Genomic DNA, 27552 nt, shown 5'->3' on the forward strand with positions numbered 1-27552 from the left:
CTCTGAGCATTTGACGATTCCTGGTTTTCCTCTTCCCTTTCTCGCTATTTGTGGGAAGCATTATGGCTCCCAAGAAGAGAGTCAGTAGGGCTGCTCAGGAATCTGAGGTCAGAACTTTGGCGGTTACTCCAGTTACAAAGTTATTGTTACAGCAGTCTAGACTTGCTGAGATGGGGGTTGGAATCAGAGGTACGGTGACAACTGATTATCCCTTCTTGGTCAGCCTCTCACAGCCTGAAAATGAGGAGGAGGTGATACTACAAACAATTCAAGCTTTGGAGCAGTGCATTGGACAGGTAACGTTGTCTAGCCAGTTTAGCTTAGTAAACAAGCACTTCGTTTAACTTGAAATTGAAGCCAGAGGATAGAAACGAGGGAGCAACTAAAAGGAGAGCATCATTTGATGACTCAGCAGGCTATGAGGGTTATTTTGGGGCATATCCAACAGGCCCAGCCCTATAGCACAAGTGACTGAGGAGACCTCCAGGTGTCATGGTCTTCAGGGACACTGCATTCCTGTTCTAGCTCAGGAACTCCTGGGCCAGCCTGCTTTCCCCTTTGGCAGCAGGATTGGAAGGGAGAGGACGTTTTAACTGTCAGTTTCCCTCTACTCCTGTCTGAAAGCAGAAGTAAGATTCAGAAGCAACAGTGCAGTGCCTGGTAGAGCTTTAATTAAAGACAAGTTTTCATTTCACTCCAAACGTGAGAGTCTGAAATGAATCCTGAAAAGGATTTTTTTGAATCTGATGCTTACTGGGATTCTTAGCTTATATAAAAATCCAGGATCCCAAATTATTTATTACTCTGTTTTGAAGCAGTCCTACAAAAACTGTAAATGCAGATGGAAATGGGCAAAATGTATAGGACTGTAACTAAAAGAGCCCTATTGGAGCCTCTGTTGGAGGGACAGAAAGAGTAGAACAGATAGGGTATATACCTACAAACTTGTGCATTCCTGTCTGGTATTGCTGCCTGTAAAACCTTTTTCCCTTCAGAATTATCAGTCCTATTTTTTCCAGACTAGGATAGGGATAAACAAGAAGAGGAGAAGGAAAGTGGATGCTTGGACTCTAGGTTTCAGGAAGGTGGATGGCAAGTGTCATTGTTGTGTCCTGGAAAATTAAGGACACTTAATGGTTCTATGGGGTATTTGTCTACTGTTTGTGGTCAGACAAAAGCATTTTTAAATGTTTGTTCGGGCTTTCATGAAAAGGAATTGATGACTTTTTAAAGACTAAATCAAACTCTGAACAGCTGCCTGCAATGCCAATTACAAATATTCTTCCTGAAACTGGAGTGGACATTGATGATTTAAAAAAAAAAAAAGTACGGAGTTATAAATCTAGTGGTCTCGGGAATTTGACCCCTCAAATTGAATCTCTGAAACAGTCACCCTATATAATGACAGGTTTCAGAGTAACAGCCGTGTTAGTCTGTATTCACAAAAAGAAAAGGAGTACTTGTGGCACCTCAGAGACTAACCAATTTATTTGAGCATGAGCTTTCGTGAGCTACAGCTATAAGTCACCCTATAAGTGATCATAATGTGAGAAATTAAGTTAAATTTATCAGGTTATGATTTGGAACAAAGTTTGAACATTCAGATGTCTTGTGTTGTTTCTCAGGGTAATCATCACTGAATGCTCCTTTGTACTGGAAATCGTAAAATTGCTATTGGCGATGGAACTTTAATTTCCAGTGTTAGTTGTAACCTTCAGGTTGGCCATTTAAAACAATGAAGAGGTTAATCAATTACATGCACCTCCTGCTATAGGTGGCCCTTTCTAAAAATAGCCCAGAGGCTTTCTGAATGCATGTTTATCTTTATTTCAATGAGTATTGCAAATTTAGTCTTTCCTAGGAATACTGAAAAATCATTCTCATGCAAACATTTTATGTACGAATTTGAAACATGTTAAGAATGTATAGGTTGCTGATAGGAGCTGGTGAGAGTAGGACATGTTTTGATGTATGTCTTATTAGACTGGCATCAGTTCTATTCATTCTGTATGGACTATGAGATTAAAATAATAAAGCTAAAACACTGAAATACAAAGAAGACAGATGATAAACATTTGAAAGTGTTCAGTAAATGAGTAAAAAACCTTTGAAAAAGTACGTGTCAAACCCAATACAGTGTACATAATTTGACTGTTGACTGTGGATTTCTTACGGTTTTTCAACAAAATCCCTGCCCTTATGCCACTAGAATTGAGAAAATAGAATAAAAATTGAGTTTGGTCCATTGGAAAGAGCAAGGATTAATACTTTCCTATCATTCTCGGAGCATTGTGACCTTCATTGACATCTGTAAATCGGTAAGATTCTCCAGTGGAAGGTGCTATAGAATTACTTATCAATTGTATTTAGCACTTGTGTAGCAATCTACGGTTTCCAAAAACTGTTCAGACATTACTTATGAATAAACCCAGATAATTCAGAATGCTGTCATTTCAGCTTCAAATTATATAATTGTTCCTAATGTGGAATTTTGCAGACTGAGGACCCTACTGTTGTCTCCATATATCCTATTTTAAAATACATTGTGCAAGTAGATTCTTGTAAACAAGACAAGTAAGCATGTGTGTGGAACAAATCAGCTTCCGTCAATAAAATCCATTAACAACTTCACCTGAAGTAAAGGTTTAGGTTGTCATCCACGTAGGGCGACCTGGTATATTTTGGAGGGAACGGCTGGCAGATACCTTGAGAATGGTAACTCAGAAACATGTTGAGATATTTAAGAACTCAAACAGCCTTACTAAATGGCACAGGCATTGCAGATGGAAGTTCCTATATCATTAAATTGGTTCCTGGTTAAAGCGCCCCAACACCTTTGCTGAATTTTCTTTGTGTAAACAGCCTGGCTAACTAGAGTGGGCAATATCCAGTATTCACCCACCCATAATGGAAAGGGGTAAATGTTTGACTCACCCACCCATGGTGTTGTATTTTATTATAACCTTTTATATTTGAAATCAAATGGAGAAGGGGGAGAGTCCAGTATGAGTACAAATGTTTTCATGAGTCTTACTTAAATTTCACAGCAGACAGGATGTCACAGATCTAAATGGCTTGGAACCTGCCCACTTGAGAGACCCACCCTTTTCCCCATATCACTGTTCTGGAGTTGAGATCAGCAAAGGTGCTCTAGCTTGTCCCCCAGCATAAGACGGAGGGTCATAGTAAAGAGTGTGTTCTATTTGAAAGCCCATTCGCTCTGGAACTCATCCCCCCACCCCTCCTGCTCCAAAATGGCCCACGTTTCTTGACCTTCTAGGGACACTGCAAAATCGTACATAATTGCTGAAGTTCTGGGGCTTTGTGTGGAATAGGAAGGGGCAGTATATTTTGCTGTGTATTTTCTTGTGGGTATGTTAACTTATGAGTGATATTCTAAGAGACTGTGCATTTAAGTTTTGTTGGGGCACCTAGAACTCATGTACAGGCATTTTATTTTTAATATATTTTCGATGTAAATGTATAAGTATACATAAAGTTCTCCAGAAGTGCTATATAATCCCAAGTACTAGTGCCTTGAGCTAGCACATGTGAACCAGGTCAAGGTGGCTAGAAAATGAAATTGACCAGTCTAGTTTCATTCTCCTATATGAGTGTAGTGCACCAGTTAGATATACTAGATGTCATAATTTTTTTGGTATTAATAATCTTAGGCAGTGATGCTTAGACATGAAGATGTGAGGAACCATATAATTATTAAAAAGGGTCCTGAAGTGCCACCAAATAGTTGTGCCAGGAAATCCTAACTTTACATGTTGATGTTTGCACTGTAATACTGAAGCTTTGTATCATTATGCCTGGTCAGGAAAATATGATTAAAGATGCAACTTAATAACTATGCTCTGATTATCTTGAGACTCATTGTGGCTTCTTGCTTCTCTTTTGCTTGCCACGCTCTCCCCCTCCCAGGGATGTTGGGAAGGAAAGGTACTTTTCTCCTCTCTGAAGGAAGGACTCAAGAAGCAGTGTCCATAATGATAATCCAGATGTCCGGCACTTTCCATGTGGCCTTGTGTGTCATGGAGTGTTCTTATGATCAACATTGCTCTTGTTCCACCTTAGAATAGGCAGAAGGGGAAGCACAAATCAGGCCTCCCTTACATGTACCACATTGATCTGATAGCTCCAGGTTGCGTATTACCATTCCTCAGGTGGTGATGGTGACATGGCTAAAGATTGGATTGGCAAATGTTGTTGTAACTGGATATATGCATTACTATTGAGCAAAATGAGCTGTTGCCGCTAAAGTGAGCCAGTTTTCTCTGCTGGCTATGAGAATAAGATACCAGGCTCAGGTCTTAAACCGCAAAAGCACATTGGCCGGGGCAGAGCATAGCGCAACAGCACCCAATAATTTTTGTTACAGAGAAGGTGCTTTTGTCGTTTTCTGCCTTAATAGGAGATAAAGGTTCTATTGTAAATATTCAGTGTGTACTGCAGCTATTTATATACTAAGCATATAACCCAGAAAAGAGATGCAGCCCTTGTAATTCTGATCAGCAAAGTCAAACAGTAATCCTCATTTCAGCTCTTTTAGCTTCTGCTAATGGTTTTCAAGAACAGCCTCATGATGAATATATTGCTGACACATACCATGGCTTTTTAAAGTAGGTGGATAAGATGGAGTTGCTCCCAGACACACATTATCCCCTACCCCCACCCCCACTCTCCCTCCGCAGCTCAAAAGCAAATCTTGTGGTCACTAAATTAAGGGACCAACACGGCAAAGTGGTTAAGCTGACATTGCTATTTAAATTTTGAAAAATAAATTGGATAAATTCTGGAATCAATTCTGCAAACATCTGTGTATCGTGAGAGTGGTCTTTGTTTTGCAAGTGATCCCCTGCCCACAGGGGCAATATTCTCATGGGAATAGACTATTTAACATGAGCTGGGAAAACTCAGTGTGGGCCAGATTCAGTTCTGACCTACAGAATGGGGTCAGTTACCTGTTTGGGGACAAGGAGGTTGGAAAACAGCTTGTTGAAAACTTCAGAAAAAAAGGTAGTGAAACATTTTTCCATGAACATTCTTTAGCTGAAACTTCAAATTTTTGAAAAATTTCAACCACTCTATAAACTGAACAAAACCCAGCAACAGTATTTGAAAAATTCTTTGTCAAAATTTCCAAAATATTTGTGCAGCCCTAGAAATTGATTTGGTGTGCATTGGCCATGCAAAAAAAAAAAAAAAAAAAAAAAGAATTTCACTTATAAATGGTGGGGAAGCAAATGGGGCTTTGTAATAAATGTGTTCGTATAAGATTAAGAAGCAGAAAAGGTGTAATAGGAAAGCAGGGGGATAATTAAGCTTGGAAGCATTGCTTTATTTTGTACACTCTCGGTGCTTTTCTTCTTAACACACAGTATGGTCTGTTGGTTTGTACACTGAGAACACTTTGCATGTCTGCTGAATTCTGCATCAGTGTAAGTTACGCTGCCTCATTGATTACTATCAATTTTCAACGCTGAATTTTGCTCAGAGATTTCCATGGGAGTGGCACATACCTACCCATTTGAATTTGACCCTGCTTGTCTGTGCTGACTTTTTTTCATATAAATGCTCTCGATAAAGATGTTGTTTCCTTGCTCACTATTTATTGTTTTCCTTCGCTTGAAACGGGAACTGCAAATACTGAAATGTATTAAAGGCGGTCTGCTTTCACTGTATCTTCTCTTAGTAGCTGTGGATTTAATTCTTAGGTCTGTGGCCTTGTATGAGTCATTTAATCGGTCTGTGCCTCAGTTTACCCATTGATAATAGGGAGTATTTGGAAGTTTAATAAACATTTGTAGGGCAGTTTGAGAGCCTCCGATGAAAGATGCTCCATATAAGTGCAAGATATTCTTATTGTTTAAAGACTAGTCTGACTGAGAAAAGCATCTGAATGTTGGAAAAGTTTCTATCTGGATGCAAAGTTCATAGCTTGAGCCTTTTTATTTGCCTAACTATAAAACAATCTTTGCTCCGGAAGGAGTCCGTAGAGCTATTCCTTTTAGAGAATTGCACTATGTATAGCTGTATGTAGATAAGCACAGTTCAATTCCCTAGAAGAAAGAAAATAGCTCAATATTTCCCTCTATCCTCCTGAAGAAAGAGAGGACATTTTGATTCTTGGTTTCAGTTGTGTTTTTAATTTACTAAGTATAGTTCCTTACGTCTACAGACTCTCAGATGTATAATCACATTACCTTAGCCATCACAAAAGAGAAAAACCACCTATTTTGGGTCATGGCTTTTTCCGTTTTAGAAGCACATCAGCAATTAGTGACTGATATTTCTACAACACCACTTTAGTTCCATAAGAGCCAATGAAGGGCATGTCTGGGAGTGAGAAAGGGACTTAATTCATGAATGAAGAACCGTAGCAGTTATCCATGCATGAGAGGGAGGGGATCATGGCTGGGCTTACTCACTGAGCTTTTAGACTAATAAAAGGCTGTATTAATGAATTACAGTGAATGATCATGGCTAATATGCAGGTCCTTTGCTTTTTGCATGTAGTGCTGAGTGACTTATCCAATATAGGTCTAATAGCCACATATTTATATGCTATACACAGAGAACTGCCTGGTCTCCTATCAGTTAGTCAATTGCAAGGGTGTCTGAATGAGAGTTATGTTTACGTTATTCAGACAGGCAATTTATTTTAATTTCAGCGTTAAGCTTGCTTTATCTAGTACACAGGACCACACTAATTCTGCTTCAGTATTGTTTAAGTTGCAGAGAATCCTTCTCAGCTTTCCTGTTTGTTTTTTGCTGTTCTGTGTGTGTATTCAAGGGTGCCGTATATTTTCATTAAACACAGCGAAAAGCAAGTCCAGGTGAATATTAAGATGGAGAAAATGATTAGAAAACATTGACTGATTTTAGATAGAAATGATAGTTTTTGATCTTTTCAGCCAAAAAAGTTTTCTTGGCTGGTGGAATCTGCAAAAGCAGCTGGACTCCATGTCTTCCTTATTAAAGGAATAGGTTTAGGGAGTGCCAGAGATGGAGAGAATGCTTTTAGAGGTAGATAAATTTGGCCAGATTTTCAGCTGGTGTTAATTGACTTCTCTGCAAAGGAACTAGGCCAATTTCAGTGTTGCCAACTCTTGAGATTTTAATATAGAGTCTCATGATATTTGGTGGATATCTTTTTTAATCCCCAGTTCTTGGAGTCATGGGTTAGTTTCTGAGTGTAGAAAAGGCAATATATGACTAGTTGGAGCAAGTTGATACTGTATGTCTTTTTCCACACAGTGACAATCTCCATTTGTTGGTAGTAGTTTTCTTCTATTCTAATACAAAATTGCAAGGCTTTGTGTGGCCAGTGAAGCCGGACAGCAGGCAGGGGCCAAAGTGGCTATCCATGTGAGAAATGCAGTGACTCTAGGCCACTGTTAATTAACCTAGAATCTAGCAACATGTCTTAGCGTCTGTGTGATTAGTTACATTATCATTCAGAAGTTCAATTGAAGCGAGACATGAGACACAGAGCAGACGTAGCTGGGTAAAATAAACACATGACTTGAGTCAGCCTTCATAATTTGGTGCAACATCACATAAATAAATGCAATAACTTGTTTAGCATAGTTAAGCAGTTTGCTACTCAAAAGCACCCTATTTGCATGACATCCCATTTGAGCAGCAGTTAAGCTATGGTAAATTAGTTGTGTGTTTTCAGAGCCAGGCATGTTTCAAAGAAAAGAAAAAAAATATTTCTCCCCCTCAAAAATATGCAAGCTTGTAAACTAAAATTCCACGTTTAATTTCCATAGCAACATATAAAAACACAGAGTCTGCACTGAAATTATTTTGTTTTCCATATTATTGCTGTCATGTTAGTGGAGTCTTGATATATGCATGATAACTTTAACCCTCTGTAATTACTCTTAATTTTGCACTGTTGTTGTCCTAGTATTTACTGCATTGCTATATCTACAACATGTTGGTATACATCTGGGTTGTAATCTTCTATATTTAGAAGAGATATACCTGGTATCCTAGCCGTATTTCATTCCAGGTAACTGATTTCTGTCTTCCTAAATTTTTTTTTTCAAGGTTTTAGTTGTATAAGGCATGCATTTTGGTGTGGGGGTGTAGAGAACGCAGTATATAAAGGGTATATGACTTTGTTTTACAGTGCTTTGGGATCCTTTGAAAATTAAAAATCTATGTGTGCATGAACTGTCATATACTGATGTGTGTGTGCAGGTTGATATGCATGTGGTTACATATTGTAGGCTGGGGTAGTCAATAGGCGGGCCAAATCCAGACTGCCAGATGCTTTTGGACGGACCCCCAAATCTTTTTATTTACTTATCCTTGGTGTTATTTTTTTATTATTTTCTATGGAGTTTGGACCTTGACTATATCTTTGCCCAAGAAATGTGGATCTTGATCAAAAATAATTACCTATCCCTGTTGTAGGCCCACAGATGAGCGGTGTCAGATGTCAGGGCCTTGCAGGTTGAATTCCCATTGAAGGAGAAATCAGTGATGCAGAGTTTAGATATAATCTTAATGCAGCTTCTTTTATTTATACATATATACCAGTTCCAAAGCAGAGGTGCTCACAGACAACTTATAGATAATTCTCTCTTTCAGGAATCTCAGCCCAACCACCAATTCCTACTTCCCAGGGAGCAACTCTGCCTCAAGAAGTTAGTGAGATATTAAGGCAGAGAGAGAACACCCTTGCTTCTTGCCATAGCTCCCCTACGCAAGATACTGCATCAATAAATAAATAAATAAAATTTGCTTGCAAGAAAAAGAGCTTGGGAGACTGGTAGCACCACCTGGTGATTCCTGCCCATAACAATATATAGTCGCATGTCGCTGATTTTTGTGCATTTGAGTCTTTCACTTTCATTGAGTTAAGTCAGCTGGAGTCCTAAGAAGCACTTATTTATAACAGCTCAGTTCTGGAAACTTCACTTGAAGGTTCTGATAGGTTGTGAAATAATGACATTGTGATGTTTTTTCAATAGCTGTTTTATAGTAAAATTAAGTAATATTGAAGATCAGTCTTGTAAGTAACTGATTCTTACAGTTTGTCTTGGTTTGTTTGTTTCTATTTTAGATTGTGAGTTCCCCGCGACTACCTTGATACAAGTGTCTTCTGCACTGTTGAGCACATTGCTGGTGATGAAAAAATAATAAGTAACACGTATTTAAACATCATGGTTGTAGGTTAAACATTGTGGTTCTCTTGTAGAATCTTCGGGCTTAGAGCTCTGCCAGCCTGTTAATGTCTTGTGTGCTTACTGTATTAGACGTAGTAGCCCAAAGTGAGTGCTGAAGTTTTCAGTTTGTTCGTAGTAGTAGTTTTTAATGTTTTCTTGCATAAGGCAACATTTCCTAGGATGTAGTCTCTTCTTCATATTTACATTTTGGTTCATGCGTGGTTTCCTTTCAGCTCCCCATTCCCACCCACAGAAAACATCTTTGGTCTCTGTAATCCTGAGAAATTTCAGGGACCCCCCCCCATTTATTTTAAAAATTATTTCTGAGAAAATTAGAAAGAGGATGGAGATCTAACCCATTAATGTTTTGGCAAATTCTTTTCTTCCTTTAGATTAGTTGGGACTTTTGTCTTTGACAGAATTGACAAAGGCGGGGAGTTATTCATCTTGCATAACTAACCTATAAATTAATTTTCAGTAGCACAGTTGCTGTGTAGGATGTCAAGTTTTCAGCATGCTGTGTGTGTATATAAAATTGTTTTTTGTAGAGACCCATCTTTTAGTGGTTGATTTATGATAGGTCCCTACTGTGCTTGACCACGCAAAAAAAAAAAAAAAAAGAAAGCCTAAGTGCAATGGGTTGATAAGATGGAGACTTGAGTGAGAGTTGCATAACGCATAATTAATTGAAGTCCAAGTCACTATCGACATTGCATTAGTAGCTTCACTTTGAGGTAGCTTCTGCTGTGACATATTCCACTGAGATGAGTATGTATCTCTAGAGTGAAGTTTAAAAATGAAACAAACTTATTTCTGTCCTTTACTCCTGTAAAAGCATATTGATTTTTGATAGACTCACATTAAATAGGTGTTAGGGTGTGATACAGTGAAGTGAAAACTGAACCCATGTTTAAGGTCTCTTTAATGGTGGCCTAAATCTCCAAAAATGGTAAATGATTGAGTGCCTCCATTTTTGGGTGTCCAACTTGACTTCTTAAGGAGGCCTGATTTTTCAGAGGGAAGGTGCTCAGCACTTCTGCAAATCAGGCCCCTTTAAGATATCTCAAGTTCAGCACTCAAAAGTTGAGCCACAAGACTTACCTGACGATCAGTAAAACAAAAATAATTATTTTTTTTCCATATTCTGAGTGTGTGGTCACTGTAGATGGAGCTGGTGAAGTGATACTGAAATGCATTTTGTGCCCAATGATCTCAAACCGCAAACAAAAAATAGCCATGTTCTTCTGTGCTTTGTGTTCAGGATTGGTGAGTTCTTTTCTCTCAGTGCAGGATGTGTCCAATGGAAATATCACTTACAAAACCATGTATGATTAAAAATATATATTAGGGTATGTCTACACTTACCTCTGGAGCGATCGATCCAGTGTGGGTCGATTTATTGAGTCTAGTGAAGACATGATAAACTGATCGCTGAGCACTCTCCCATCGACTCCGGTACGCCACCGGAGCGAGAAGCATAGGCGGAGTCAACGGGGGAGCATCAGCAGTTGACCTACCGCAGTGAAGACAGTGCTGTATGTAGCTCTAAGTATGTCGCCTTCAGCTACGCTATTTTCGTAGCTGAAGTTGCATAATTTAGACCGACTTAGCTCCGTGCCCCTCCCATCTCCCCCCCCCCCCCCCCCGAGTGTAGACCAGGCCTTAGTCTTGGTGGCGAAATCTACAATGCCCAACAACACGTCCACACCACATTTCCTCTCTATTATATTTAATGTTGGTTTTGTGTTATTGAGGTTGCAACATGCAATCTTTTTGGTGCCCTGCAGCATGTGATTATCACAGTATGATTTGTGCTCCAGTTATGCTCACATTTTTCTTTCTCTGCAATTTTTGCAGACGCATTATCGCAGGAGAAGTTGTCCTTGGAGTATGATGCTTTAAAGGGGTTTTGAGCTGGTTTTTGTGTTTTTCTGCTGAATGAGAATGGAGGATTGAAATGACAGTAGATACTAAGAGTTTTTGCAACAGATATTTGCAGCTTTGAAGGCTCCCAATCTCTCACCTTTCTGCTTGCTACAGTCAGGACAAATAACCTAAACTACTTGGCCAGTTGGTTTTTATAACAGACATAAAAGATCACTCTTTTCTTTGTTTAGCAGGATATGCTAATATTCATAAGTATACAAAGAGCTTTGACTCCTCTCATTGAGCTGGCATGGAAATGTTGCTTTGAAAATACAATCCAGAGGAAGTCACGCAGTTGGTATAAATTTGGCTCCATGTTGTTTAGTAGGAAGATACCATGTTGCATAATGTCTGTTTGTTTTTTTTAATTCTTCCATTGTTTTAAAACTTGCTGTCCCACATACCAGTCATCTCTTGTCAATGTAAGGGCTTTTGACAAAGATCCTCCATAGAAGAAGGATTAGTGTAACAGGATCCAAAAGGTCACAGACATAAGAGCTTGTCACACCCTGGTGTGGGAGGATACTTGTTTTCACTCCGCTGTCTTGGAGCTAATTTATTTGGTTTATCTGGCATGAGAATAAGAGGGGGAGAGAACTGAATAGCCTTTAATGTGAATAGATTTTGTATGTAGGACATATGTTTATAGCAGTGCCAACTTCAAATATTCAAAAATCATGAGTCAAACAACCCCCCCAAAATCATCAGATTGGCTTAAAAATAACGAGAATTTAGTAAATTCCTTTTATTATTTATAATTCCTTTTATGATTGGTTTCCTTTTATTTGCCTTCTGGGTTTTGAGTCTTCTGGGTGCACATTTTCAGACTTTTCTCTGCAACCACAAAGGCTTGGACCTTACTTTTTAAAAATCAAGCTGAGTTTCCCATGTGAGTTCTTGTCTTTTGAAGTTTGGTCTTTAAGTGGAACATCACACCTGTTGCGAGAGCTGGCATCACTGTGTATGTAGCCTGTTTAGGAAGATACTTACAAGAGATTATGATGATACACATGGGAAAGGAAATAAGTGAATCTTTAGAGTTAATATCAGTATTTTTTTAATTCCTGTGAAGTCTTATTGGAACCTGTATAAACTGAGTAAAGTAGTTTTGGGTCATCACTGACCACCTCGTTTTTGTCAAAACTGCTGGCTCTGTTGAGCTGGAGAGTTCAAGTTTTACATTGACAGAAGTCCTTTTTATGCAAAATCTGTGAAGCAAAAAGCCAAAGGGCTTGAAAAAATTTGGTTAACTCTCAATGTTGGATATTTGGATATGCCAGAGAGGACGCTAATGGGTCACCCTTTTGATGAACTGTATGGGCCAGTCCGATCTCCTTAAAATGGCAATTCTAGGAATTGCTGACAATTTCCTGGTGCATATAGTGTGTAGTCCTTCAATAATGAGGTTTGGTTTGGGGGGTTTTTGTTTTGCATTTTCCATTGCAAGGTATGAAGGACAGATATAATATACAGAACTTTGGTATAACCAGGTGCTGTTCTCCTGGACATAGAATATGTCCTCCAGCTCTTAGATAAATGAATACATAAAAAGGGGAAAGTATAGGAAGATGGCAATCATAAATAGGGGCTTATCTGGGATTCAGATGACTATGAGTCTCAGAGGTCGGGTTGAGCTTCCTTTGATCAGAGAAAGTACGTAATTTGCTGGTGAGTGTATGTTACAGGGCCTTCTCTATGCCCAATCTGCAGAGGATATGAGCCTTACAGCCACAGCTAGAAAGCATTGGCTTGTTAGCTCGAGGCCATTTCACCACAGGCTAGTGGAAACCCTTTATACACCTCATATGCTATGGAACTGATTATCTCCATTAGTAAGGAATTCTTATTTTATTCTTCTTTTAATTCTATTGTTGTTTTAATAATAGCATTTATTAGTTTATTATTAACAGCAATAACAAAAATTCTTATCGTGCCTGATCTGTGCTAGGTGCTTTACACCAAATAAAAAATGGCCTTTCCCCAAAGACCTCACAAATGAAGGCTCGACAAGCAAAGACTTGTACCATGTGGCTCTCTTGTGCCCATAATGTATCCTCATCCTGGATGTGAACATTGTACCAGTAAGTAGGCACACAGGCATCATGTTGATGGTGACCTTATACAAATCCAGATAGGGATATGGATATATGTAAATGTCAGTTGTTTTCAAAATCCAGACAAATAATGCTCTCTTCTCAGGGGATGTAATGGCTAATGTCTTGCTGTACATTGAGTTCCACCCCACGCTAAAAATTTGGAGCATTTTGGTTTTCAAGTACTTTGAAGTATGAATTCTACCCCCACGCTAAAAATTTGGAGCATTTTGGTTTTCAAGTACTTCAAAGTTTTACAAATGTTTAGCATGGGGTGGAATTCAGTTCAAGTAAATAATACTACTAGGTGTCTCCCAAAACAGGACTGTAATTTGGCCAGTGCAGGGGAGGGTGAGAGAGCAGCAGTTAAATGGGTTTCTTTCTCCAAGTCATGCCGGCTAATGAAATTCTGCCCCTGCAGGGGTTGTGAGATTTCCTCTGGATATTTCTCAACACTCTACGCGCTTTTGTATTTTCAGTTGTAGCAATGTCAAAGCCATACCTTGGTGTCAATGTTTTCCTCCATGTGCTGTTATCCTGAGCTACAGCGCTGTACATGTCTCAATATTTGTTGCAACCACAGGCTAGCTACAGTTGTCAAACTGCTTAATAAGTATCAGCAATGTCCATAGTAAGGCACTCGGGCCAAATTCAGTAAGCGGGTAGATACTGAAATCTAGCTATTCTAAAAGCATTGCTGGCTCTGTGTCCACCTTTCCAGCAGTTGGCGTTGGGCCTGAGGAAAAGAGTTGAAATGCAGAATGAGATTCAAGTCTGCCCAGCGTTGGGGTTGGTGAGCCTTGGTGTCCTAGTTCAACTCATTACATCTCTGGGCACAATTCATCAAGTTTTGGGGAACTGGATCTGGACTTTCAGTTGCATCATTACCTCTACGCAATAAAATTAAATTAGGAGCAATATACAGATAATAGAGAATGAATTAAGTTGGTCTACTCTATTCATCCACTCATGTGACTGGATCTCTTACCATTTCCTGGGTTTTTTGGCTTTGAAATAGTGTGCTGAAGAGAATGCATCTAGCAGTTAACATTATTTATTTACCATGTTGTTTAATCTTCCCCCCTTTTCAGCACTTACAGAATCCTGCAAACTTCCATAATGCAGCTACAGAGCTCCTGGACTGGTGTGGAGACCCGAGAGCTTTCCAGAGACCTTTTGAGCAGAGTCTGATGGGCTGTTTGACGGTACGTCAACTCTTTCTGTGATAGCATTTCTTCCTCTCTGAGTGCTGTCTGTCAAAGACTGGTAACTGAGTCTGCAGTTAGTCACTGCTTTTGTACAGCACATGACTCCTTAATCCCCACATACTAATATCTATTTATTTCATAGCAATCAGGGTGACTAATGTTATTTAACATGCAATATAAGAAGATAATAGGAAATTAATCATTTGGAGGGGGAAATCTTATATAGCTATACTGCATCTCTCTATATACACTAACTGAGCCACTAATGAGGGGAGCCATCGAAATTTCAGACAAATCTCCCCTATTGCTTATTTTTGAAGAAGTGGGTGGAAGGACACGCTTCTGAGGTAACCAGGGCTAGTCCGTCAGCTGATGAGCACTCTAGAGAAATCCATTTCATTTGGCTTAGCCTGTTTCATATGCTGAAGTGGGTCAAATCCTGCCTTACTATTTGTGAGAGTGCTTTTGACTTTAATGGGACTGCCTGTGTGAGTCAAATGAGCGGTGATTGGTCCAAGAGCAATGATCAAATGCAGAATGTACATTTCAGGGACTACAACAGCAGCAATTTTTGTTCTGAACAGTGCCGCTTGCCTGGCAGATTTAGAATCCAGCCCAGAAATATTCACAAAATCAAGTAAACACTATGTGGTGGGGGTACTCAAAAGCTTTCTCGCTATTTTCATAACATTATATAATAAAGATAAATTAAAACAAAAGCCTACAAAATAGCAAGACAAACAAATAGATCACCTAGATAGCTTATGCCATTCTTCAGCATAAGTGTTGACAGATGCTTGTTATCCAGGCAAAAATACACGAATTGGTTTCATACAGTTTGTAAAGAGCATACATATAGCAGTTACTAAGAGCCAGATTCAGCTGTAATACTCCAAACGTTAAGGAATGGCTCCATCTTAATGTGTTGAAGTGTATAGCATCTCTCAGAACTCTGTCAAGGTATGGAATGAATCTAGTGATCTATAAGAAATTGCATATCATCCTTCCAAGCAGGAAATATTTTTTGAGAGAATTATAAATGTTATTGGACTCCATAGACTTCTGATGATGTTTAAACTGTAAGTTGTCTTCAGAAAATTCCCTGACTTATCAAAATACACACATGATGTAATGTGGCCATAGTTATACTGTCCCTATAAATTTATGTTGTATCTGGCTATTGATAAACACTGTGTCTGAGTTTGGTGCTTGTGAAAAGGAGACAAATGAAAGACTGGCGCATTATGAACTCATGTAGACTCCTGTGTCTGTGGGTTAACTTTGCCCACCTGACCTCATGGCTGAAGACAGCTCAATAAGAGAGCAAGAAAGAAAAGGAACGCCAAGCTCACCCTGCTCTATTTCATTTGATTGATTCAACTCTGTGCAAGTGACAGAGAATCGCCCATTTAGACCCCAAGATACCACTCATGACCAGTTGCCTATTTTTCCCCCATCGGAATGATTTATTGTTATTTATTCATTTGTGTATTTTTTATTATTTGTATTGTCGTGCCACCTAAGAGCCCTAGCCATGGACCAAGACCCTACTGTGCTAGGTGCTGTACAAGCACAAAATAAAAAGATGCTCCCTGCCCCAAAAAACTTACAATGTAAACAAAGCCACACATATATAATATTATATCTGAAGCCCCCAAAGGCTTCAGTTGGGATTAGGGCCTCCCTCTTCGAGTGTTGGATATGTGTATTTCACTGTGGGCATGCATGCACTCCATGTGCCAGAGATTTCTTGCAAGTAGTTCCATTGGTCCGTGCCTATGCCCCTGCTCTCCATGTGTTCGTCACATAAAAGAGGGGGTGGACCCTCCGCCTCTCCAGTTCCTTTTTACCCCCTCCTGGCCTAAGTCAAAATCCTCCAGTGTCTGGAGCTTCTCCTTTCTCTTCGTCCTGTAAATATTCAAATTCTGTATTGGTCTTAGTTTTGTTGTTGTTAGTGTTTTGGTAATCCCTACATTAGTGTGTGTTAGAATTCCCACCCCAGGAACCCTCCTGGCTTCCCAGCAAGGGATTGATCCTGGGATTATGCCCTGGCTACTGAGCTTCAAAAACTTCATCTCCTGCCCCTGCTCCTTTTTGGCCTGGATGGCCACCAGCTCTGCCTCTACTGCCTCAGAGAAGCTCGTATCGCCACTAAGTGCAGCATGTGCTGCTTTCCCCCACCAGAACACAGCAAACATGAGAGCTTTGGTTTCAAAAGTGGAGCATGCAACAAGGTTCCAGTCGACCCAAGCCCGGGAGATCCCCTGTGCATTGGCCAGAGTTGGCAAGGATAGGAGTGCAGAGGGAAGGAACTTTTGGCTGGGCCATCTCATTAGAAGAAGGGGCACTCTCACAGACTCCCTCCTGTAGGAGGAGAGATTCCTCCACAGCCCCATCTAAGTGGGGTGAGCTCTCACACCCAAGCCATAAGGACTTAGGCACTCCTAAGCCGCATGATTGTGTTCAAAAGATTCCAGGGAGCAAGTCTCCTTCGGTAATGGTCTCTGCATCTACCTCGACACCAGTTGCTGTACCACCTAAATAAAACACTGGGACCTGAAGGACTGGGAACCATCGGTACCACTGAAAACTGTGATGTTGGTGACTCATTCACTGGTGGTACCATCACGTTCCTGCAAGGGGCCTCTGTCTATACCTACTCTAGTGGTATGTGAAGTGACAAGACACAACCTTTCCAGATGATACCTTTGTCCTCCGGGTCCCACAATCTCCCTTGTTATTGGGAGCAGTCCACACCAGGGAGATACAAATGCCTGTGGAAGTGCAGGACTCTGGGAGAAGTCTGACCCTTGTGCTGTGCACTAGCAGCAGTTTCCTCTCCATGGATCTGTCAGCACCACTGAGGAACCAGGATCTGACCTTTACATCTTTGGGAGAGACAGATGTACCAGTGGAACCAACTTCTCCTCCACTCAGTGAATTCAGCCCAGACGGGATCAAGACTTTCCTGGAACCACCCTCAACCACAGAGACAGGAACTTACTAATCTGGACAGGTGGTCCCATCACAACTTACCTTCGACTCCTCATACCGGCCTTATTGGTGCCCATGGCATCTTTACACACATTACCTAGAATCCATCTGTTCCTACAGGAAATCTTACTACCCTTCTGCTCCAAGGGGACAGTCTGAATCCCCTGAGCCCATGGAAGAAGGGGAAGATGAGCTGGATCCACTGGTAATACTGGTTCTGAAACGGGTTCCATCATTGTTGCTAGATGAGGTGGTTGCGCCAGCGTCTTCTTTTCCCCTGGATAATCATTGACAGTTTCAAAAGCTCCTACAGAGAGTGGCAGAAGAGCTCCAAATCTCTTTAGAGGAAATCCAGGACCCTCAGCATAAACTCCTGGATATCCTGCAGCCTAGGGGCTCCAGTCAGGCTGCACTTTCAGTAAATGAAGCTATATGAGAACCAGCAGGGGCTGTGTTGCTGTGACTCTAAGAGCACTGCGGGGCCAGATGGCATGAGCCCCCGGCTATGTAGCAGTGAGTCATGGCCTGGCCTGGCCAGCTCTGTGCGTCTCTCACACTGTTGTCATCATGATATTAATCCAAAAGATGGCACACAATAGAGCACTGGAAAACTATAACTCACTGGTATATATTGTTGCATACAGAGCCTTCCCTTGGGTAGGGTGAATCCGGAAGACTGTTCCAGGCCCTGCGCTTTGTGGGGCCACACGGGCCAGTGCGATTGGCTGGCACGACCAGTCCCGGAAGAGACGAATCCATCACTTCTGCCCTGGGCCCGCAACCCCTTAGGGACGGCCCTGGTTGCATGATGAATGTATGGTTAACCTACAAAGAATTATACAGATGTGCTGGTCATATGTGACTGGAATGTGTTTAAATCAGACATGTCAGGGGAAGTTGATAAACAGTTTTTCCAGACAAAGAAAAGAGGCTGACATCTCAAGCCAGGTCTAGCCAAAAACGTTGGACTATACGTTGGCATCAAGGAGTGCGGGAAGATCCATTTACATTGTAAAAATCACAAGTAGGGGAGAAACCAACACGGCGTTTCCAGACAACAGTATGAGGGGCCAAAACCTAGTGCTTTGGGCTCTGCGTTTGGATCCTGGCTAAGGATTGTGCCCCCATCCCCAAGAAGACAGAGAAGCAATACTTAGTTGAAGCTAAGGAAGCAGAGTTCTTGTTCACCCACCTTTCCCTGAACTCCTTACTGGTCCAGGCAGCCACTGAATGATCCTGGCAACAGCACCGAAGGGCCGCCCCTGCAGATGGGGAGGCCAGGCATCTTGACCTTAAGGGGTGGAAGGTGTTTACATATACCATCCCTGCAGTATCAAATCTCAGACTCTCAGGCCCTTCATGCCAAATACGATTTCTTGAATTACTCTTTTAAGTTCCTGGATGTCAGGAACACATTGCTTCAGAAGGACAGGGCTCAGTTTCAAGCCCTTATTGATGAGGGCAAACTAGTGGCCACAACCTCTTTACAAGTTGCAGTCGATGCAGCTGATAGGGCATCAAATTCCACTGTGACCACAGTGAGAATATGTACCTTATTTTCAGTAACAAAACAATCATAAGTAAGGCCCTACTTAATTTATGATATTGTGGAAATTGTGGATCCCGTACTATTAGGTTTCCACCGCAATTTTATTTTAATTAGCTCACTTTGCATAGTCCACAATGTTGCATATCTTTTTAGGTTTACAACACACGCTTCTTTCGTCATTAATACAGTAGAAGCCATTTATCCGAGCTGATAGTGGGTGGGGCTTGTGCTGTCAGCCCTGGGTGGCTGGGGCTCGGGCTCTGAGCCCCATGCACTGACTGTAATATAGTTGCAGCAAAATGTCAAAAAAATTAGCTGGCATAGCATAATACTTAAGTGTTTATATTGTTCCAGCAAATTTTTCTTAACCAAATAGGACTTCTCTGGCTTTTCCAAATTACCGCAATTAATAAAGGTCCATTATTACTTTCCATGATTTTCCATGTCTTGTCCGCAACCCAGCCGCAATTATTTGACAGTCATCCCGCAATTCAAGTAGGGCCTTAGTCATAAGCAAAATTAATATTAATTTAGCAACTGCATATTCTGATATTTAGAGCCAAAGCTGCTTATCTTTGGAAATGTTTATCAATCATTTTACCTTGTGGGGGGATTATAGTATGATTCCCCTCCCCGCCAAAAGTGTCAAAGTCTGTTCATTCCATTGCAGCAGGATTATTAGTTCTTTATTTCTTCAATCCCTAAAATGACCTTTGAAAACAAATTACTTTGGAACTTCATTACTTTTGGGATATAAATTAAAAAGCACTTAGCCTCTGGCATCATTAGAACATTTGCATTGCACGGGATTCCAAAGCAGCTCGCGCACTGATAAATGACCCAGGAATTTCTACAAAACATTAGAAAGGTTTGCAGTATTGGCTCCTCCTTTTCCATGCATAAAGAAATTTTTTTGTTCTTAAGTTTTTCACACAACACACAGACATGATTTTCTTTGCACACTGCAAAAAAAAAAAAAAGTTCAACATGCAACTACTCCTCCCAGCACATAAATGACATGAAAGAACAACTTTCTAATGTAGAGTTTGTGCTATAGGATAGCACTCAGGAAACACTCGGCAACATCCCAATCCTAAAGTATTCAGAGAATGCGAACAAAGGACTGTCTCTCTCTAAAATGAGCAGAACATCATTCACAAACTGTAAAATTTAGAAATGTGAGATGCAAGAACAGGTCTTCAACACAGACCTGTGTGCTGTTATGAAAAGCCCGTCCAATGTGCTTGGCAGATCTGCATGAACAGCCGTTTTCTTCCCTGGGTAGTTCACTTTAAAACCAATATTTTTGCTGAAATAACAAATAAGAGCTCTACCCTTACAAAAGATAAATTACTTCAAATCCCTCAAACTGTGGTTTGGATCCAAACAGTGGTTCTTGGAAAATGGTAGGTTCGGGGCTACACCCCAGTTTCCTGTGTACGGTCTCAGCTAGCTCTTCTTAGCTTAATCACAAAAGCAATTATTTTCTCCTTCTGCCAGTCCCACTGAATCAATATAGCTGCAAAAGAACATGCTGCATATCATTCTGTGCGTCATCTGCAAAGTTGCCTGCTTTGATTGCAAAATCACTGTTGTTGATGTAAGAAACAGAAAGCCATCACCCCATGATTTTCAGATCCTAGATTGAGTTTGAAGTGCCAGCAGTTATGGAAATCTTGTTTTGACTGGTAAACTGTGTGAATCTGATACATAGCATGCGTGGAACATCAAAACATAATTTTCACAGTATCTCTTTTCTCCCAGTGACCACATTTTAGGCTAATGAATAGATTTGCCTTTGTGCATCTGCACTTGGCATTATTCAGGTTGAAATTGCTCCTATAGGAGCCAGTGAGAATATACTGGAGATAACAGGTGTGGCTTTCTCATTTTAAGAGTAAGATCCGAGTTTGTCAGAGAGCTACTGAAACTTTGCCAGAAAAGAAAATGGACAGGTTTTTTTCGACCTATAGTGAGCTAGATTTAGCTTTTTAAATACCCTTTCCTTGTTAAATAAGACCCTTTAAGGGACACTTCCTTTAGGGGGATATAACCTTAGCCGATGACCACTACCACCATGCAGAATGATGTCAATCTCACAGTAATCCTAGAACTGATTTTTATATCTGACCCATGAAAACTCCTGAAATGAGAACTTAATGTAATTTTAAACAGAAATCCATTTAAACAGATAGAGAACGTGCAAGGAGGTGGAGGGAAATCTTGCCTACATTTTTTTTTTCTTGCAAGCCACAGACTCCAAAGAGAGATTACAGAAAACAGTTTGGAGGAAATAAGTAGAAACATACATAAAATGCAAACACATATTTGTGTTCTTCTAGCGAGAACCTGTGTGTGTCTTCTAATTTGCAAAGGAAAACGAGGTGCTGTGTGAACTTTTCCACAAGGGTTACTTTGCAAATCAGATTTGAGAATCTGTATTCTGAAGCCTGAATTCTGTCTATAAATGAAATTGTATTTGTCCTGTTAATATTCCTGAAGTTTCGGTTGGATGTAGTATTCTTCTCTGTCTGTCACTAACTATTGTATACAGTTGTAAAAAACTGAATAAAATAGCTGCCAGTTTGTAACCCAGAGTGGCTGCATTTCATTGCTAGGAGAAATATTTTCTAAATATAGCTGGTGTGAAATTTGTAAAGCAATTTGGAATTAAATCTGCTTTATAAAACTAAAGTTACATTATGTGAGTAATCATCTTTATGCTCTATAAACATAAGAATATTCATTAGTATTATACATATTAGTATACTATGTATGAAGCTGTACTTACTATCTTCCCAAACAATGGCAACCTCAAATGACCAAGTCCAGATTAGTGGGCCGCTGAATACCTTTGGAAGTGGCTTCATGAGATAACACAGGCACACGATTGAAGCATCACTGATTTATGGTATGGTCCATAGTTTGTGACTGGTAACACACAATGTGACTGTGGACATCAATTTTCCAGAGTGGAAGAGATGACAGCATGCGCTGTTCAATGTTCTGAAATGGTTCAATGAGAGTTATTGTTTCTGGGGCAAGTTGAAGCCTGGAAGTTTTTTTTGTGGGGTCGGCAATCAGGTGTTTGTTTTTCGAGACATTCGCATTATCCCAAAATTCTCTCCAGTGTGCCTCGGGATTGAATGAGGCTGCTTCAAGAGTTTTAGCTCGATCTCAAATAGGTTTGTGAGATTTCAGGCATGTCTTTGGAAGGTTCTGGAGATCCTCATGAATTGGTAAGTTCTAGTTGGCCATGGTTTGATCGTATGCACCAGTTGTGTGTGTTTGCGCATGTCCAGATTTTGGATGGGGCTAAATGTGCCAAAGTGGGCAGCCATTGAAGGAGGGTTGATTTTAATGTTCCAGTTATGATTCTCCTTGCGGCATTAAACTACACTTCCAGAGATTTAATATATGTGAGCTGGTACACAATATTCAGTGATCAAGTATACCAGTGCTAGAGTCGCTGTTCAGGGTGTGTGTGTGTGTGTTCATCATCACCCTATTTCGTGTTTGCAAGTGTTTGGATGAACAAGTTCTTGCTTTTACTTTTTTGCATGCCTTTTCCAAATAAGGTTTAAAAGTCCAAGCTTCTGGCCAAGGTTACACACAGGTACTTCAGATAGGGCTCATTTCAGTCTTGCTGTCTGTAAAAGGTGAGACTGAGTGGTTCCTTAGCAGCTTTGTTGTTTAGGTGAAAGGCTATTACCAAAATTTTGGAGGCATTGGGGAAGAGCTTCCGGTATTAAAAGTATTTCACCATTATCTTGAGGTGCTGAAAGGATGTCACCAATGCTGGTGAGGTCTTTGCCTTATACCACAAAAGCAATGTCATCGACATAAGTGAAGTTGTGTGAAATTGTGTTGGGTAAGTCACTAGTGTAGATGTTGAATAGTAAAGGAGCCAGCATGGATCCTTAAGGTAGACCATTGATAGGGATGTGTGCTTTACTGATTGGCCCATTCAGAAGGATGTGGTATGTATGGTTGTTCAACACCGTGGCCAGGAGTTGTACACTGCTATAGTATTGGATGACCCTTGATCAACAGGTCATATCTCCATACTGTTGTAGGTGGCAGATAAATCTGTCCGTTCTGGTTTGCTTTTAAGATTCAGCTGGAAGCCAGCATATGACTAGTAATGGTGAGAGCTGGGTTGCAGAAATTTCCCTTCTGCTCTGAAACCGGCCTACTCCTTTGGCAGGATGATATCAAAGATAGGGGTGAGATGAGCCAGTGAGACCCTCTCTTTCAAGTTGTGGAAAGGCCTGATACTGGGCGATAGCTGGTGGCATGATTTGGTGGATTCCCATGTTTGAGGAGGGCAATGATGATTACCTCATGACTATCACCTCTTTGGGTGTCTTCCTCCATCAAATTGCAGCAGCGAATAGGACTGACCAACCATGCTCATCTCTTTGGCTCCAAATTCTTAAGAAATTCAGGATAAATGCCATGTTTGCCAGAAGCTTTTCTGCTTTTAGTGGCCATGAGGGTCTTGTTTATTTCTTCTCTAGTATATGGTGATCATAGAGGCAGGACTTTGCCAGACTTTTAGGAAGAGCTCTTTTTGAATCTTCTTTCTAGTCAGCTTATCAGGTATTATCTTTGAGCTACAGAGAAAGTGTGAGGCAGTGGCACTGACCGTCACTTTTGATTGTCGGTGTTTGCTGGGTCAGCGACTTTAAGCTTATGGAGGAGTGCCAGGGTTACAACGGGAATGCATGAAGTCAAGACCCTCCACTGTCTCATTCCATATCTTAAGTTGGCATATTTCAAAGTCTCTTAGTGCTTTTGTTGTGTCTGGATCTCCACTCTTTTCATACTCTTTGAAGAGGCTTCTGTCTCCATCTGCCAAGCAAGGAGTGTAGACCTATGATAGCCATGGGAAATGAGCTTCACAGTTGCTTTGATAAGATAGTGAACTAAGTGGCCATAGTTTTCTGTATTCAACTAGATACAATTCACCAGTCTTCAACTTACGCAGTATGTGTAACCCAGTTTGCTTTGCGAAAATTTCAATGAAGTTTTTGGATTGAATTCAGTCAGTAGAACTCCACAGCTGACATGCAGAATAGTGGAGCAATACTGGCTGCAAGGTAAGTTACCAACCACTGTTTGTGAAGCTTGCAGGATAACATAATTATTGTCTTTCATCAGAAAGCAGAGTTCAGGGTTGTGTACTGTGGTACCTCTGGTTGAACAAAAATTCCCTGGTCATTTAGGGTCGAAAAGAAGATGGACAGCTGTGAACAAGGTCAATGTGTGAGTTACTCACCAGGTGCATCATAGCCCTGTTGTGAGTGATATCTATAAGTAAGGCTACATTTTAGTCAGGGTTATTTTTAGTAAAAGTCATGGACAGGTCACAGATAGTAAACAAAATTCATGGCCGAGGACCTGTCCATGACTTTTACTAAAAGTACCTGTGACTAAAACTTGGGCGGGGGGCTGCGGGTGCTCAGGAAGGTATAGGGTGGGGGGCTGCGGGTGCTCAGGAAGGTGTGGGGCAGGGGTGCCGCAGGTGCTGGGGAAGGTGGCCCGGGACCCTGCTGGTGATGGGGGAGGAGGGCTGGCAGGGGCTCACTACCCAGCTCCTAGGCAGCGGAAGGGCTAGGAGTCTCTGCGCGCTGCTCCTGCCACAAGAACCGGCTGCGCATTGGCCAGGAACCGCAGCTAGTGGGGCCTGTGGGGGCCGGGCCTGAAGGGGCAGGCAGTGTGCAGAGCCCCCTGGCCCCTCCGCCGCCTAGGAGCTGCAGGACCATGACAGTAGGAGCCAGGGAGCCCCGCCCCCAAGGTGAGCGCTCCTGCACACCCACCAACTCCCTAGTCCTGAACCCATCCCACACACCCAAACTGCTGCTGCTCACCGCTGCAGAAGTCACGGAGGTTACGGAAAGTCATGGAATCTGTGACCTCCGTGACAGACTCACAGCCTTAGCTATAAGTCAGTAACTTACATGGCTGGGTGGAGAGAAGACGGTAACATGGCCTTTGAATATTCAAAGTATGTAGGTTTGTAGATGTTCATTATAGTCATTTGTCCAATTCTTGGTGCAGGAGTAGAGATTCTCATGGTCTTGGATTGCTCCAGAATGAGGCATCTTTAAGACCATGCCTGATGTACATGGGGAGGCCATACTTTGCGTTGTTCAAAGTTAATTCATAGGTATGAATTTTGTAACTTGCTGCTTGCTTGTAGCCTGTTAGTATGAGTTTCTTGTTGAGGAACATCAGTGTTATTCACCTTGAGAACTCTTGAAAGATAGTCATATTTAGCATGTTAGAGAGAGAAGGTGGGTGAGGTAATATCTTTTATGGGACCAAATTCGGTTGGTGAAAGAGACAAGCTTTTGAGCTTGTGCAGCTCAAAAACTTGTCTCTCTCACCAACAGAATTTGGTCCAATAAGATATTACCTTACTCACCTTTTCTCTCTAGTATCCTGGGACCAATACGGCTACAACTACACTGCATATTTGGCATGTGACCGACCCTCATATTGAGTTGGTACATACATAGAATTGGTCCTGCGGTTCTTCAATGAAGTCCCAAACAAGGACTCCTAAGAAATTGATGACATTCATTGTGTTAATCAGTAACACATAACAAGAGCACCATGTGAAGGTTGTTGTCTTGCTCCTTCCCTCCCCCCAAATAAAACAAAGCCAATAGTAAAATAATTCAGACCACTATATCAGGTAAAACTTAAATCTGGTCAAGAGTTGTAACTCTCCCTTTCGCCCATTCTTAAATCCATCCCCATCCCACCACTTTATTCTACCATTGACAAATGTCCTGGCATATTAATGAAGATGTTGAGGAGATTTCCATCTTGTGTCATGCTATGGAGCAGAGAGTTCCAGCAGTAGTAATAAGAAGGGGAGAACTAAGACCACTGGACGTATCTAAGACCACTGGACGTCTTTGACTGCTTTTGGCAAGGAAAAATAATAGCAGTACTTTTGCACTCTTATAGCACTTTTCATATGAGAATACACAGTACTTTACATTATTTAGGGCTCACAACATGCCTGCAAGGCAGTTCAAAGAGAGGGACACACCGCTTCATGCAGTCATCTCTGGTGTGGAATACTGCAGTTGTTTAACAGTTCAGGATAGGTATGAAAAGGAATGGCATATGTTTGGATGTCAGGAGGAATTTAGGCAGGCCAAATGTAATTACCAGAATGGGCTGTGGTCAAAACACTGGCATCATGCAACTCTGCTTATCAAAAGTGGTGTGGGATTGCTGACCACAAATGGTCAGGACCTTGGTTTCTCATCTCATCTGACAGATGTCACTTCCCCTGCCACCCAGCCCACAAACACTATGCTGAGGTATTTGTTAAACATTGATAGAGAGAGAAGTGATACCCCATGAGTCACAACGCTTCTTTTGTTGTCTAGGTGTTCTTGGAGGTTTTCTATCCAAATAATGGCTCAGCTCAACCTTGCTTAGCCGGTGTGACCTGATGGAGTCATAACCAAGGTGGTATGACTGCACTAAAGTGACAGAAAGATTGTTAGACATAAAATTATTTGATAACTCTGGTCGTGATGTATCTGAAACTCTACATTTTCATTTGTATCCTTTCTGTAATCTGGGGTTCTCGATATACTCTAAAGAGAAGCATTATTCAAAAGTGGTTGTATTAAAATGTCCAAGGGAACAATGCTTTGGGCCATTTATTTGTGGTTGTGATACTGCGTATGCTCAGTCATTTTACAATGCAAAATAACCTTCTGAGTTCCATTTCTCCTTGAAAAAATCTTTGAAGCAAGGCTCTTGACGTTTTTCAGATCATTTTAAGAATGGGAAAGCTGTTGTCAGTTTTGTGATATGGAAACCCATTTTAGCTCATCAAACGTGTAATTAAAAAATTTAATTAAAAACAAAAAGGACAAGAACCATACGTTTGGATGAGGTCAGGTTTCCAAAACAGGATGCATCAGATGGCAGAAACAACAAAGTTAGGCTAATGTGTTTGCAAGGTATCTGCTGCTAAATTGACTTCATGCCTGGCTGGCCTCTTTCTGTTTAATACAGAGAAGTACAGAATCGAAAATCAACATGTGACACTTCAAAAATCAGATTTCAGATCTGATCAGGATCACAGTAATTACAGATAGAAGATCACATCTATACCCATGAAAGGACAGGAGGACAGCCTGCAGACCCTTAAGGATGGCACACACTGACTTGCTTCTAAGGCTTCTGAGGAGAAATTCTGATTCCATCCTGTCTGCTCCCCACATTTATTAGACAAATATTTTTGTGTGTTTCAAGTGGTGAACTGTGTTCAGCTAAGTTCAGGATCTCTCTCAGGGGTGTGCGTCATGGCCACCATTCTGGATGACTAGATAGGAAGATTTCCCTCATGCTCATTCAGTACCAGTCTTTAACTGTCAGCGGGTGTTGCTCCTGAGCTCTGACTTCAGTGTGTTACTTAGCGGTAAGCCCTGCTTTGTGCTGGTGCAGCTCGTCTACATTTGGGGTTTGCACTTTGGGTAGCTACATAGATGTAGTTACGTCAGTGGAAGTTTGCTTAGTGTATACGCAACGTCAGACGCTCCCTCCAGGGGTGA

General features: G+C 41.0%; 1 protein-coding gene across 12 annotated transcripts in view; it reads left to right on the forward strand.

Moving 5' to 3' along the window:
- ZMIZ1 (zinc finger MIZ-type containing 1) overlaps window positions 1-27552 on the forward strand; it is a 470647-nt gene that overhangs the window by 270775 nt on the left and 172320 nt on the right. For 11 of the 12 annotated variants that reach the window (XM_084633918.1, XM_084633910.1, XM_084633912.1 and 8 more), the window contains one exon: window positions 14302-14415. In XM_084633918.1, coding sequence (XP_084490044.1) covers window positions 14302-14415 — 114 coding nt within the window. Of the gene's footprint in view, window positions 1-228; window positions 297-14301; window positions 14416-27552 lie in introns of those variants that run through there. The other variant, XM_084633911.1, reaches the window with a different exon arrangement.

The sequence above is a fragment of the Lepidochelys olivacea genome (assembly GCF_965140295.1).
Source record: "Lepidochelys olivacea isolate rLepOli2 genome assembly, chromosome: 7".
NCBI classification, from domain to species: Eukaryota; Metazoa; Chordata; order Testudines; family Cheloniidae; genus Lepidochelys; species Lepidochelys olivacea.